The sequence below is a fragment of the Canis lupus genome, chromosome 26 (genome assembly GCF_003254725.2).
Source record: "Canis lupus dingo isolate Sandy chromosome 26, ASM325472v2, whole genome shotgun sequence".
NCBI lineage: Eukaryota > Metazoa > Chordata > Mammalia > Carnivora > Canidae > Canis > Canis lupus.
The window spans coordinates 8,064,470-8,078,228 of NC_064268.1; the positions used below are offsets into that span (position 1 = coordinate 8,064,470).

Here is a 13,759-nt window from a genome sequence, read left to right on the forward strand (position 1 = left end):
TGGGTCTTTCCTCCTGTGTGATGCTGCCTGTGGCCTCCATGGTTCCAGGGCATTGCCAGGCATTGCTCACTCCTGGGCCTCCTGGCTGTATTTTTCTCCATATCCCCTGTCACAACATACACCGTTGTTCATTTGTCTGCCTCCTTCCACTAAACTGTAAGCTCAGGATGGCAGAGACTTTTTTTTTTTTTTTTAAGATTTTATTTATTCATGAGAAACACACACAGAGAAAGGCAGAGATACAGGCCGAGGGAGAAGCAGACTCCATGCAGGGAGCCTGACGTGGGACTTGATCCTAGGTCTCTAGGTCTCTAGGATCACACCCTGGGCTGAAGCCAGTGCTAAACCGCTGAGCTACCCGGGCTGCCTGACTTTTTTTTTTTTTTTTTTTTAGATTTTATTTATTCATGAGAGACACACAGAGAGAGAGGCAGAGACATAGGCAGAGGGAGAAGCAGGCTCCCTGTGGGGAGCTTCATGTAGGACTCGATCCCAGGACCCCAGGATCATGACCTGAGCTAAAGGCAGATGCTCAACCACTGAGCCACCCAGGTGCCCCAGAATGGTAGAGACTTCTTTGTCTCGTTCGGTGCTGTTCCCAGCACTTAGTATCTGGCATGGAGGTAGTAGCCAGATCAGTATTTGAATGAACGAGTAGATGAACGATGGGCGGGGCTTGGGCTGGCTGGCTGCTGACTCCTGGCCTGTGACCTGCTCCCCATGGGGCCTGCCTCCTGCTGACTTGGCTGTGCTCTGTCCGGCTCTTCAGCCAGTGCTGCCCCATACCGCCGTGTGCCTGGTGTGTGGCGAGGCAGGGAAGGAAGACACAGTGGAAGAGGAAGAAGGAAAGTTTAACCTCATGCTCATGGAGTGCTCCATCTGCAATGAAATCATCCACCCTGGATGCCTTAAGGTGAGCAGTCCCGGGGGGGCTCTGGCCATGTTGCTCAGCTCCCCCCTGAGGGCCTCTGGTGGTGCTGATGTCAGGGGGCTGTGAACTCCCTTCCCCAGAGGACCTCTGAGTCTGTAGGGTGCTGAGGACAAGAAGGGTCTGGAGCAGCTCAGCCCTCCACTACCCATGTCTTGAAGGGAAAGAACACGTACCCACCAACTTCCCAGCCCCTCAGCCACAGACTGGAGGGAGAGACCGGATGGTTGTGTTGCTTGCTGGCATCCTGGGTTGGGGCTTCTGGGAGAACAAGGCCTGGCCAGAGGAGGACAGGTCCTGTAACAACAGGTGGTTGCGTTAGTGTTGCCGGCTGCCAAGAACCTGCTCCCTTGGTGTGCCCAGGGCAGGGCTGGCTTCTTGTGTGGACTGCTGTGCTGTTCCTGCCTGTCTTAGGCAACAGGTTCTACCTCTGAAAGGAAGAGGCTGCTGTCCCCACCCCAGAGCCCAGAGAGTGTCCTCATACCTGGCACCTCCCCATCAGCGCAGGTGTCAGCCTGTGTGTATCTGTGTTTAAGCAAGATCAAAGTTGGCCTGCCCCAGATGTTACCTCCACCCTGAAATGACTCTATTCCTCGGTGGCAGTAGTGGGGGGTTTGTCCTGAGGCTCATCGTCCTGTACACACCTCCCACTCTGAAGGGAGCACTGTGATTTTTTTCCTCTGCCTTTGGAAGTCAAACCTTCATGTTTTAGTTGCCTGGTTATTTCGTCTCCTGGATCAGAAGCTTTGTGAGGGCAGGGACAGCCCCTCGGAATTGCTCCCACTTAGCACCCAGTATGGTGCTACTAATGATTGAACAAAGGATGGGGTCCTTTCTGCCCTGAGCCAGCTGCTTTACCCAGGTTATCTCACTGAATTGTTGCAGAATGATGGTGAGACAGGTATGTTGCACTTCACGATCTAGGGCACTGGCCCATGGAGATGGGGTGATTTGCCTGTGATCCCTGTGCAAAGGTGGATTTGGGACAAAGTTAGGATGTGACCCCTGGCCAGAATCCACAGCCCATCCATCTTGACCATCTCTGTTTCCTCTTGGTCAACAATGGGACAAATGACATTTGGGAGGGGGTGTTGATGTTTCTGGCGGATGTGGCATCCTCTGCCCCCTCCCCACTTGCTGACTGGCGTGTGTCCTTTGCAGATTAAGGAGTCAGAGGGCGTGGTCAACGATGAGCTTCCAAACTGCTGGGAGTGTCCGAAGTGTAACCACGCCGGCAAGACCGGGAAAGTGAGTGCCGGGCTCCAAGTCCCAGGGGTCAGCCTGGGAGGGGTGGACCTTGGCCTTGCCAGATGCAGCCTGTCCCTGCCCTGTTGAACGGTGGGGTGTTGCGGGTTCCCGGAGTGGGGCACGTTCAAAGATATACAGTTTGTTTGTTCCTTCTCTCTTTTTGGCCTACAAGCAAAAGCGTGGCCCTGGCTTTAAGTATGCCTCCAACCTGCCCGGCTCCCTGCTCAAGGAACAGAAGATGAACCGGGACAATAAGGAAGGACAGGAGCCCGCCAAGCGGCGGAGTGAGTGTGAGGAGGCGCCTCGGCGCAGGTCCGACGAGCACCCCAAGAAGGTGCCCCCGGATGGCATCCTGCGCCGAAAGTCGGACGATGTGCACTTGAGGAGGAAGCGGAAATACGAGAAGCCCCAAGAGCTGAGCGGGCGCAAGCGAGTACGGACTTGGGGGAGCGGGCAGTGTGGGTGGCCTTGGCTGGTCCTGGGGGCGGGAGCACGGGCAGAGGCGGGCACGGGCAGTGAGGACCACTCAGGGTCCTGGCCACTGGCTGCCCTGGGCAGGTCACATAAGTCCTGAGAGCCCAGCCCAAGAGAGCCCAGCGAGTCACTCCTCTTCCCACTCCTTTAGGCCTCGACGCTTCAAACGTCCCCCGGTTCCTCCTCTCACCTCTCGCCGAGGCCCCCTCTAGGCAGCAGCCTCAGTCCCTGGTGGAGATCCAGTCTCACTTACTTCCAGCAGCAGGTGCTCCCACGTTGCCCCGCCCTTCTGAGGCCCTGGGGACTCCCGAGTCCCGGGCTGCCCCCACCTTCCCACCCCTCCCCGGCCCTCCGGCCCTCCGGCCCGTTGCCGCAGCCATTCCAAGGCATCTGTGCGCTGCAGCTCCCCAGGCCCCAGGCCCAGATCACCGGCTCGTGGTTCTGGCGTGGAGCCTGGGAAGCTGAAGCTGCCACGGGGAAGGCCTGCGGATCTGGGAACCTCGGAGGATCCTGGCCGCTCCGCTCCGCCCACCGGCCCTTCCCGCTTCTGCCACGAGGTGGCGCCTGGTGGTCTCCGCTGGGAACCCGCAGGCCCTGCTTCCAGGACTGGCTCCCAGAGCCCAGTCGGACCCCAGTGGGCAAATTCTCATCTCAGGGTCTGCCCCAGGGTGGGAGGTCAGTTGGGTGGGAACAGTTCGACCACACTCTTTTCCTTCCAACTTCTCTCTTAAAAGCCGCAGTCAGAGCCCACCGTCTTCTAGTACAGGGGAGATGGGATTCATGGGAAAGGTGATCCTCCATCCCCTACTCTAGAGACTGTGGATTCGTGGTGGGGTTGAGGATAGAGGGGACCAAATCCTGTGAACCCTGGGAACAAGCTCTGCATGCTTTTTTTCCTGTGACAGCTAAAACCTGGCAAAGAAGATAAGCTTTTCAGGAAAAAGGTACCGTCTTCCATTCTCCTGTCTGCCCCTCCCCCCATGCCTGTTCCTGGGTTCCAGGGTGGAGGGGCATGGGTGGGTGCAGCCCTGAGCCTAGGGGCTTAGCTGCCCTCACTCCCCCTCCTCCCTCAGCGGCGGTCCTGGAAGAACGCCGAGGACCGGATGGCTCTGGCCAATAAGCCTCTCCGGCGCTTCAAGCAGGAGCCGGAGGATGACCTGCCCGAGGCACCCCCCAAGGCCCGGGAGAGCGACCACTCACGCTCCAGCTCCCCCACAGCTGGACCCAGCACAGAGGGGGCAGAGGGCCCTGAGGAGAAGAAAAAGGTAAAGATACGTAGGAAAAGGCGGCTTCCCACCAAGGAGCTGAGCAAGGAGCTGAGCAAGGAGCTGAACCAAGAGATCCAGAAGACGGAGAACAGCCTGGCCAACGAGAACCACCAGCCCATCAAGTCAGAGCCCGAGAGTGAGAGCGAAGAGCCCAAGCGGCCCCTGGGCCTCTGCGAGCGCCCCCACCGCTTCAGCAAGGGGCTCACTGGCACCCCCCGGGAGCTGCGACACCAGCTGGGGCCCGGCTTGCGCAGCCCACCCCGTGTCATCTCCCGGCCCCCTCCCTCCGTGTCCCCACCCAAGTGCATCCAGATGGAGCGACACGTGATTCGGCCACCCCCCATCAGCCCCCCGCCTGACTCGCTGCCCCTGGATGATGGGGCGGCCCACGTCATGCACAGGGAGGTGTGGATGGCCGTCTTCAGCTACCTCAGCCACCAAGACTTGTGTGTCTGCATGCGGGTCTGCAGGACCTGGAACCGCTGGTGAGGGGCACTGGCTCAGCTTGGATGGGGGAGGCAGCGAGGGACTGGCCTGGTGTCGGGCTCCAGGCTAAGGCTTAGATTAGACCAGGAATGGCACGTGTGTGGTATGTGTCCCCACTTCAGTCACTCATGATGACCTTTCTTTCCTTTGAAGCTCAGTCCCGCTTAACACTTCTTCTCATAGAGTTCCAGGTGGCTACAGCAATCTGGTCACACTGGTCTTGTCAGAAGAAATGAACCCTGTTTGATGGCCTGATTCGGCCCTTGGAAGATGAGCTCTAAGGACCAGGTGGATTCCTTGTCCTTACAGAGGTGGCCAGGTTTTAAAAGCAAGGGTTCTGGTTACTGAGCTTACCTTCAGCTGTGATATTTCCTAGCTTTCTGGCTTCTGCCAGGTTATTGCATCTATAAAAGGGCAAGACATGATGTCTGCCTGGGACGTCGTTGTGAGAAGTGGCGTGTAGGGGGTGTAGTAAAGCCCCCGTAAATACTTAATGGAGAGCAGGTACTGGAATCTTCCGTGGGCGCCTGCAGCAGAGCAAAGGTGCCCAGGTGTGGGCAGGATAAGAGTTGAGCGGAGAAGGATCAAGGGTGGAGTCGGGGAGGAGTTGCCACAGCCATGCAGGGGGCTCCCTGCATGAGCCCGTCTGACGACGCCCCTTGTGTTGGGCCTGGCCCGCAGGTGCTGCGATAAGCGGTTATGGACCTGCATCGATCTGAACCACTGCAAGTCCATCACACCCTTGATGCTGAGCGGCATCATCCGGCGGCAGCCAGTCTCCCTGGACCTCAGCTGGACCAATATCTCCAAGAAACAGCTGAGCTGGCTCATCAACCGGTTGCCTGGTGAGCACTAGGCCAGGGACCCCGGAGGTGCAGTGGTGGGAGCCAGGAAGCATCTCCTGACCTGTCACCCTCCCCCGTCCCCCAGGGCTTCGAGACTTGGTGCTGTCGGGCTGCTCGTGGATTGCAGGTCTCAGCTCTCTGTAGCTCTAGCTGTCCGTTACTCCGGACCCTGGATGTCCAGTGGGTAGAAGGACTAAAGGACGCCCAGATGCGGGATCTCCTGTCCCCACCCACAGATAACAGGCCAGGTGAGTGGCCAGGCCCAGGGCGTGCCCCAGGGGGGTCAACATGGAGCTGTGTGACCGGGCCATGCCATTGGACCTGGTTTTCACCACAGGGCCTATCTGGTGCATGTGTTCGCGAGCCTTCTCTGGTCTTAGCCCTTTTCCAGAGGATGTGGAGACTATCTCAGGTGATGTGTTCTTGGTCACCTTCAGGCTTAGAAGGGATGCATGAAAGCAGAGGCTTCTTTGCATACCCAGCAGTCTTCTGTGGGGTCTTTGCATGTGCCTGATGCTTCTCTGTTCATTTGTCCTTCATTGGCTTCAAGCCTCCATAAACATGGAGAGCAGGCAGTTGTAGCTGGGCATGGGCTCACAAGAGGGAGCCTTCCTGGGCAGCCCTGGTGGCGCAGCGGTTTAGTGCCACCTGCAGCCCAGGGTGTGATCCTGGAGACCTGGGATCGAGTCCCACATCAGGCTCCTTGCATGGAGCCTGCTTCTCCCTCTGCCTGTGTCTCTCTCTCTCTCTCTCTCTCTCTCTGTGTGTGTGTTTCTCATGAATAAATAAATAAATCTTTAAAAAAAAAAAAAAGAGGGAGCCTTCCTTCCGATGGTTGTGGGGGTCCTTGCTCACTGCCTGTAGCTTACATGGTGATCCAGAGGTGCTGTGCTGTCTCTCTGTTCCAACTGGCTGAGTACTGCTGGATAGAATGTTGGCTGTGTTTCTAAATGTTCAGATTTTTCCAGACAGAAGTGTGAGATTTGATGTGAAATCTTTGGATGTTTAAATGTATGAACTAATTGGGGGGAAACACTCAGTGGTCAAATGAAACTCATGTGTGATATGTGTAGCTGGTGAGTGTGACCAGATCTCTCCGGTCAGGCCAACATGCCACCTCTCTTCTTCCTGTCCCCTTAGGTCAGATGGACAATCGGAGCAAGCTCCGGAACATTGTGGAGCTTCGTCTAGCAGGCCTGGACATCACGGACGCCTCCCTGCGGCTCATCATACGCCACATGCCCCTGCTCTCCAAGCTCCACCTTAGTTACTGTAATCATGTTACTGACCAGTCCATCAACCTGCTCACCGCTGTGGGCACCACCACCCGAGACTCCTTAACCGAAATCAACCTATCAGGTCAGTCAGGGGCACCCACCCGGGGTGTACCCAGCAGAGTCTGCCAGGACCTCAGGGGACATTTGTGGGAAAATGATCTGTGTGCCTGCTATTGGGGCAGGTGTGCACCCATAAACAAGACAGACACCTGGCCTAGGCTAAAGGAGAAACAGTAAACACAGCAGTTGCTGGATCGGTAAGAATAGCTGTCCCCAAATGGTGTTGGTAGCAGCAAGAGCACAGAGCCATGGTTCCTGACCCAAAACCCAGGCTTGAGGAACTTCTCCCAGGTGGTGCAGACATGCTGGCTGGTACAGAGGAGAGGGGAGCAGGGTAGCGGGCAGTGAGGCCAGGCAGGCTGGCACTGATGAGATAGCTTGGTTTCTTCTGCTGGTGTGCACCCTGATATCGGGGTCTGGTGGAGGAGAGAAAAGCCTCCAGCTGGTGCCACTGAGGGTCTGCGCCTGCAGGATCCTCACTCTGCTTGCTGATGGTGCTGGAGTTGGTTTGCAGGGCCCCAGGGTGTGACTTGTGGTGAGGTGGGTAGAGAGCGCGGCCCGGCTCAGCCAGTCCTGGTCTCACTGCTTAGGACATCAGATGGGGTCCATTAGGTTTACATGGGACCTGAAAATAACCACTTTTTTCCTCTAGAAATTAGCAAGTAATAAAGGACCCCTTCACGTCACGCTTGGTAGATAAACACCTTCCAGTCAGCTGTGCCACATTTGGGGAGGAATGGGGGGTTTGGGGGGTTGAGAGAATTCTCTACCCATTCTCTGCTCAAGCCATTCCTCTTTCTGGGGGAGTTTTGGTGGCAGGGGTCATCCCACCAGGGGAGGCAGAGGAAAGCGAGCCATCCTGGGCCAAGGGTCCCAGCTCAAGCCTCCCCTTGTGGGCTTGTCTGACGCTGGAGTTGCCCTGTGAGGGGCCCAGATGGGCCTGAGTGTTGTGGTGACTGTTCCCTGCAAGCAACCCTGTATGTGCTGCAGCAGTCCTGGCACATCCTCCTCCTGCAGTGCCGTCCACGACATGCTTCCCCGGGTGGAAACTGCTTTTGCCTCTGCTTTTCCATGGTCATCCTTTCGTCTTCGTACGTAGAGACCTCTGCCGTACAGGAAGGCAAACCTCTATAACCCAGTCTCTTTTATTCATCTCTTTTTTAAAAGTTTTCCCTTGCCATCAGTATAAGTAGTTAATGTAAAAATAAGTCTATGGCACAAAATAGGCAACAGTTGACATGCTTCAGAATCCATGAACTTGAAGGATCTGGTCTAGTGACAAAATGAAGTCACAATTGTCTAGCTCTTGTTATTCAGGCTGAATTTTACCATAGAACATTTATTTGGTGCTCAAGGCACCCTTCTCTTCCCCCAATTCTCACCAACACCCCCCACACAACCAACCACCTTAAAATCTTCTGGTGTTGCCTCTGTACTTCCACACAGCAAGCCTCTGTTGCTATTTCTTGATTTTTCTTTTTCCACTTAGGCATTCTGTATTTATTAGCTTGCTGTGGACTAGAGGATTACTACTTTTACATCTTCTCCCCCCAGTTGTTTTTTTGTTTTTAAGATTTTACTTACTTGACAGCACAAGTAGGGGCTGTGGCAGGCAGAGGGAGAAGCTGAGCAGGGAGCCCAATGCAGAGCTCAATCCCAGGACCCTGAAATCATGACCCAAAGGCAGACAACCAACGGACACCCCAGGCACCCCTCCCCCCTTATCTTTTCAATTCATAGTTAAGTCTACTGTCCACTGTTGAGCTAAATAGTGTATTATATTTCCCTTATTGCACACCTTTTTTTTTCCTGGAATTAATAATTGCCTCTTTTTTGTTTAGTCTCTAAGGAGATTCTGCAACAGACTTGAATACTGTTCTATCCCCACACAAACCCCTCTGGCCCAACAAGTTTTTGTAGGAGCCCTCCATTCTGGCCAGCCTTCCTCCCAGACAGCAGTTTCCACTACCATCCGAGAAATCTTCTTGGTGTGTGTCTTGTGTAGGGTCCCCACTGTCCTTGATCTCACATTCTTTTCTTGCCTCTCTGATTTCAGAGGACATTTAGACTTTGTATGTCCAAAAACTTTTCTTTTCCCTTGCATTTAATTGAGAGCTTAACTGGCTCTGGGAACCATGTTGTTTCAGAAAGTGGGAGGTGTTGCTCCTTTTTCTTTGCCTTCTAGTCCAATCGGAACCATTTGATTCTTCATCTTTCAGTGAATATTTTCTCTAATCGGAAGTTTGTCAGGACATTTTCTTTGTTTCTAGTTTTCTCTAATTTTTGATGAGCCTTGGTTTGAATCTTTTCTTTTCCACCCACATTCATATGAGAAACAAATGTCCTGGGGGATCCTTGGGTGGCTCAGCAGTTTGGCACCTGCCTTCGGCCTGGGGTGTGGTTCTGGGGTCCCAGGATTGAGTCCCGCATTGGCTCCCTGCGTGGGGCCTGCTTCTCCCTCTGTCTGTGTTTCTGCCTCTTGCTCTGAGTCTCTCAGGGATAAATAAAATAAAAATAAAATCTTAAAAAAGAAAAAGAAACAAATGTCCTTTAGCTCTGGGAAATTTCCTTGAATTATTTAATTTCCTTTTTTTCTGTTTTGTATTTACTAGTGCTCCTGTTTTCTCTTTTTTCCTCCTGTTTTCCACCTTTGTGTCATCTTTTGTCTCACTTTTCTGGGAGTTTTCTTCCACCTTACCACACAATTCATACAGTGGTTTTGTTTTGTTTTGTTTAGATTTATCTAGAGCAAGCAGAGGGAGAGAGACAAGCAGACTCCTCCCCACTGAGCATTTAAATTAAATCCTGGAATGTTCAAAGATTTTTGACAAGGTGCCACAACCACGTAGTGGGTAAAAGATATTAACTCAAAATTATTTAGACCTAAACATCGGAGCTAAAACTATAAAACTCTTAGAAGGAAATGGGAAAGTCTTTATGACTTTGAATTTGTGTTTTTTTTTTTTTTTCAATTTTTAAGATTTTATTTATTAGACACAGAGAAGCGAGAGAACACAGGCAGGGGAAGCAGAAGGCAGAGGGAAAGGTAGACTCCTGTGCAGGAGCCTGATGTGGGGCTTGATCCAGGACCCTGGGACCATGAACCTGAGCCAAAGATAGATGCTCACCCAACTCAGAAGCACCCCCTCCCCTTTTTAAAAAAGATTTTATTTATTCATGAGAGAGAGAGAGAGGCGAGACACAGGCAGAGGGAGAAGCAGGCTCCATTCAGGGAGCCCAACATCGGGCTCGATCCCAGGATCCTGGGATCATAACTGGAACTGAAGGCAGATACTTAACTGAGCGACATAAGGCGGTCCTGAATTTGTCAATGGTTTCTTAAATACAACACCAAAAGAAAACAACAAAAAGACTGAACTAAATCAAAGTTAAAAAGATTTGGCCAGGACACTTGGGTGGCTCAGTGGTTGAGTGTCTTCCTTCAGCTCAGGGTGTGATCCTGGGGTCCCATGATCAGGATCAGGATGGAGTCCCACACTGGGCTCCCCACAGGAACCCTGCTTCTTCTCCTGCCTATGTCTCTGTCTCTCTTGAATAAGTAAAATCTTAAACAAAAAACACATTTGTGCCAAAGACATTAATCAAGGGAGTAAAAACACAAAACACATTTGCTATCAATTGTAGTCTCTTGGTCTATATCACCTTAATGCCAGTAATACATGCTGTGGCTTTGTAGTGAGGTTTGAAGTCCTAAGTGTGAGTCCTCCAATTTTGTTTTCTAGACCTAGCTTTGGCAATTCAGGATCTCTTACATTTCTACATGAATCTTAGGATGGATATTTCTATTTCTGCAAAAAAAAAAAAAAAAACTATTGGTATTTTATAGCAACCATGTTGAATCTGTAGGTTGCTTTTTGAGTAGTCAATGACATTTTAACACTATTAAGTCTTCCCTGAATGTGGGATAGCTCTCCATTCCGTATCTTTAAATTCTCGCAGCACTTTTTTTTAGTTTTCAGTGTACAAGGTCATGTCACTTTGTTGATTAAACTTATTCCTATTTTATTATTATTATTAGTATTATTATTTCTGATGCTACTGCAGGTGGAATTAATTTTCTGATTGTTCTTTGCCAGTATATAAAAATGCAACTGATTTTTGTGTGTTTGTTTTCTATTCTGACCTTATTTACTTCTTTATGCCACCTCCAAACCTGGGACTAGGATAAAACAGGCCTAGTGTCAACCTCATGAGTCTTACAGTTTGCCTGCACTGTTTTCATTCCCACTCGCCTGAGTGGGGAAAAAAAAAAAAAAAAAAAGTGCAGATACTAGTGATGACAAACAGAGGCCTCAGGCTGAATGCCACTGAGATGAGAGAATTTGGCCTAGAGGAGGGAACGCTGAGCCTCAGTTGGATGCTAACTGGCCTTGAAGCCAGTCGACTATGGATTTAGTTCCAAAACCGGGTATGGCAAAGTACATGTTGGGTATGTGGTAGAAGAGGACATCTGTAAGTGAGAGCATGATGGATTCTGAATTCTGGCTTCACTTGCTGTAGCCAGAATCTTGCCAGCCTCTTGTAGCACCTTGGTCTTCTGCGTGGATTTCCAGCAAACATTTAATAAGGGGATGCACAGGCATGCTGTGCCTCGCTTGAAAGCACTGGTGCCCACATGAGGGAAAAGGATCCCAAGATGACCATACAGATGTTCTCACCCTCACCATTTGCTTCCCACTGATCTGAAGAGAGTAAGCAGATAAGTGCACAATAAGTTGATCAGGAGGTATTTATCAACAATAAATTAGGTGGGAAAAGCAAGCTATTTAATATATTGTGTGATCCTATCTTTGTTAACATAGACAGGAGACCTATTTATGTAAGAATATAAACATATAAAGAGGCAAGGGTAAGCTTCTAAGTGATTTCACTTGGAAGTCTGAAGGCTTTTCAGGCATACATTAACCTTTATAACTGGTAGATGGAAGCATTCCCAATTTAAAGAGAGCCTTCCAGCAGGTACGGTTTTTCCTAGGGCACCAGGGGCTGGAATATGCCCCAGGGGCCTGGCGTGTTCTTCCTTGCTCTGAGCTGGGGTTTTGGGGGAGGGGGGCTTTCAGCCTCTACAGTTCCTGCACCTCACATGGTCTCCTCCTCCCTGCAGACTGCAATAAGGTTACTGACCAGTGCCTGTCCTTCTTCAAACGCTGTGGAAATATCTGTCATATTGATCTGAGGTACTGCAAGCAAGTTACCAAGGAAGGCTGTGAGCAGTTCATAGCTGAAATGTCTGTGAGCGTCCAGTTTGGGCAAGTGGAAGAAAAACTCCTGCAGAAGCTGAGTTAGTCCAAGGACAAGTATGTAAATAAGGGGTGGGTGGGGGAGGGGGCGTGGCTGGGGAGGGGAAACAACTTTACAAAAATTAGGGCTTTTATTTTCAAATTGGAACTTGAAGCGACAGACCACACGATTCCATTTTTCAAGACTTGCAGAGGGAGAAACCATTCTCCCACATGTTCGGGGGATGAGTGAACCGGACACTTCCCCTTTGGTCTCTGAATTAGAACTGCACTGCTTTCTGGACCATTTCTAAGGCGGCCTTTACCAAGAAGACATTCCTGCTGGAGAGAAAGATGGACTTTGAAGAAATTCTCTTACTGAAGCATGAGCTTAGAAGTTTTTGTTGGTGGTGGTGTTTTTGTTTTGGACACCTCATTCCTTGCAACTCCAGGGGTTGGTGTCAACATACAGTGGACCACACACCACATCTGCTGCCGTCGTGATATTTTTTGTTTGTTTGGTTTTGTTACATCTTACATTATGCAGAAATATTTTTGTACAAATTGTTTAAAAGTTATTTATGCAAGGTTTGAATGCATACCTGTGTTTTTATTGTTTTGAGATTGCCAACTTCCCTGGTTTCCTTAAGGTAGGAGAGAACTTAACCTGTATTTCATCGACACAAATAATCCATCTACACATGTGCCCAGATATGGCAAAGCAGGTGAAGACCTTCCGATTAAAAGCATGTTTAACTGGAAGCTGAGAGCCTGCTTTGTCCATCAAGAATTACATAAGCATGTGGATATGTTATAGTCGAAGTAAGACACTCTGCCAAGTTTCCTCTGTATAGAATTTACCCATTTCTCAAAATTTAAAAATTCAGACTTCAGCCTTTGCACTCAGGAGGGTTTTGCGCCAGCATGAGCTCTTGTACTCTACACAGATCTAATTTATACAGTGGGTCAAGAAGTAGAATAAATGATCCAACATAGCCTTTCTTTTCCTTTTTTCTCTCCTTTGAAGTGAGTTGAGTTCTCGTTCAAGGTTTATAACATGGCTATTTCCTAGTTGTAAAGTTATGCCTTCATAAGTGCCATTGTTGTAAGGTGGTGTTTTCCTAGACTTTCCCTGACGCGGTTTTACCTTTGTTGAATTTGTATAAACAATTGTACAAAAAAAAAAGCACTCTTGGCCTTGGAGAGTTTTTGTTCTAGGAGTGGATTAGAAATTTGAGAAGTCCAGGGATCCCTGGGTGGCACAGCGGTTTAGCGCCTGCCTTTGGCCCAGGGCGCAATCCTGGAGACCCGGGATCGAATCCCATGTCAGGCTCCCGGTGCATGGAGCCTGCCTCTCTCTCTCTGTGTGACTATCATAAATAAAAAAATAATAATAATAAAAAAATAGAAATAAAAAAAGAAATTTGAGAAGTCCAGAAGCCGTAGTCCCAACATTGGTATAAAGAACTTCTCTTACTCATCAGAGCAATGCAGCAGCCCCATGGTACACGGTGTCCCGTCTTCACAGAGCACACTTACTTAAGGCAGAAGTAGTTAGTGGGAGAGAGTGGCGCCACCCCTCTGGCCATGAGTGGGGATTTGGTACAAACTGCCTCAAGGGGCGAGGTAGCTTACCTGAGTGGGTGCCTCTGACCACAGCTGTATGAAATACCTTCCGTGGTCACTTGGTGTTGCCACTGCCACAGGGGAGTGGGCAGGGGGTGTCTGTTTCCTCAACCTCTCCCTGGAGGCGGCTCCTGGAGGCTGCATGCTGCACACGGGAGTCTTGGGCCGGGGCAGCTGGAGGCAGTTGGTTATGAGGTGATGTCTCCAGCTGGTAGACACAGAAACTGGGGAGAAGTCATTTTAGATCACAGAATTTTTTAACAATAGGGTACTGCAACCTTATACTCCCATATAGAAAGGACTGCTT

The 13,759-nt window shown here is 50.7% G+C and overlaps 2 protein-coding genes across 10 annotated transcripts in view; one reads left to right on the plus strand and one right to left on the minus strand.

Moving 5' to 3' along the window:
- Positions 1 to 13,759, plus strand: part of KDM2B (lysine demethylase 2B) — a 120,286-nt gene that overhangs the window by 106,427 nt on the left and 100 nt on the right. The window contains 11 exon segments of the mRNA XM_025473845.3: positions 770 to 913; positions 2,090 to 2,176; positions 2,349 to 2,609; positions 2,802 to 2,915; positions 3,556 to 3,594; positions 3,724 to 4,403; positions 5,086 to 5,249; positions 5,335 to 5,375; positions 5,377 to 5,497; positions 6,390 to 6,608; positions 11,712 to 11,904. Coding sequence (XP_025329630.1) covers positions 770 to 913; positions 2,090 to 2,176; positions 2,349 to 2,609; positions 2,802 to 2,915; positions 3,556 to 3,594; positions 3,724 to 4,403; positions 5,086 to 5,249; positions 5,335 to 5,375; positions 5,377 to 5,497; positions 6,390 to 6,608; positions 11,712 to 11,893 — 2,052 coding nt within the window. The 3' untranslated portion in view covers positions 11,894 to 11,904.
- RNF34 (ring finger protein 34) overlaps positions 373 to 13,759 on the minus strand; it is a 34,566-nt gene continuing 21,179 nt past the window's right edge. For all 9 annotated transcript variants that reach the window (XM_025473860.3, XM_035706685.2, XM_025473866.3 and 6 more), the window contains 2 exons: positions 13,462 to 13,676; positions 373 to 10,395 (listed from right to left, as the gene is read on the minus strand). In XM_025473860.3, coding sequence (XP_025329645.2) covers positions 10,390 to 10,395; positions 13,462 to 13,676 — 221 coding nt within the window. In that variant the 3' untranslated portion in view covers positions 373 to 10,389. The remainder of the gene's footprint in view (positions 10,396 to 13,461; positions 13,677 to 13,759) is intronic.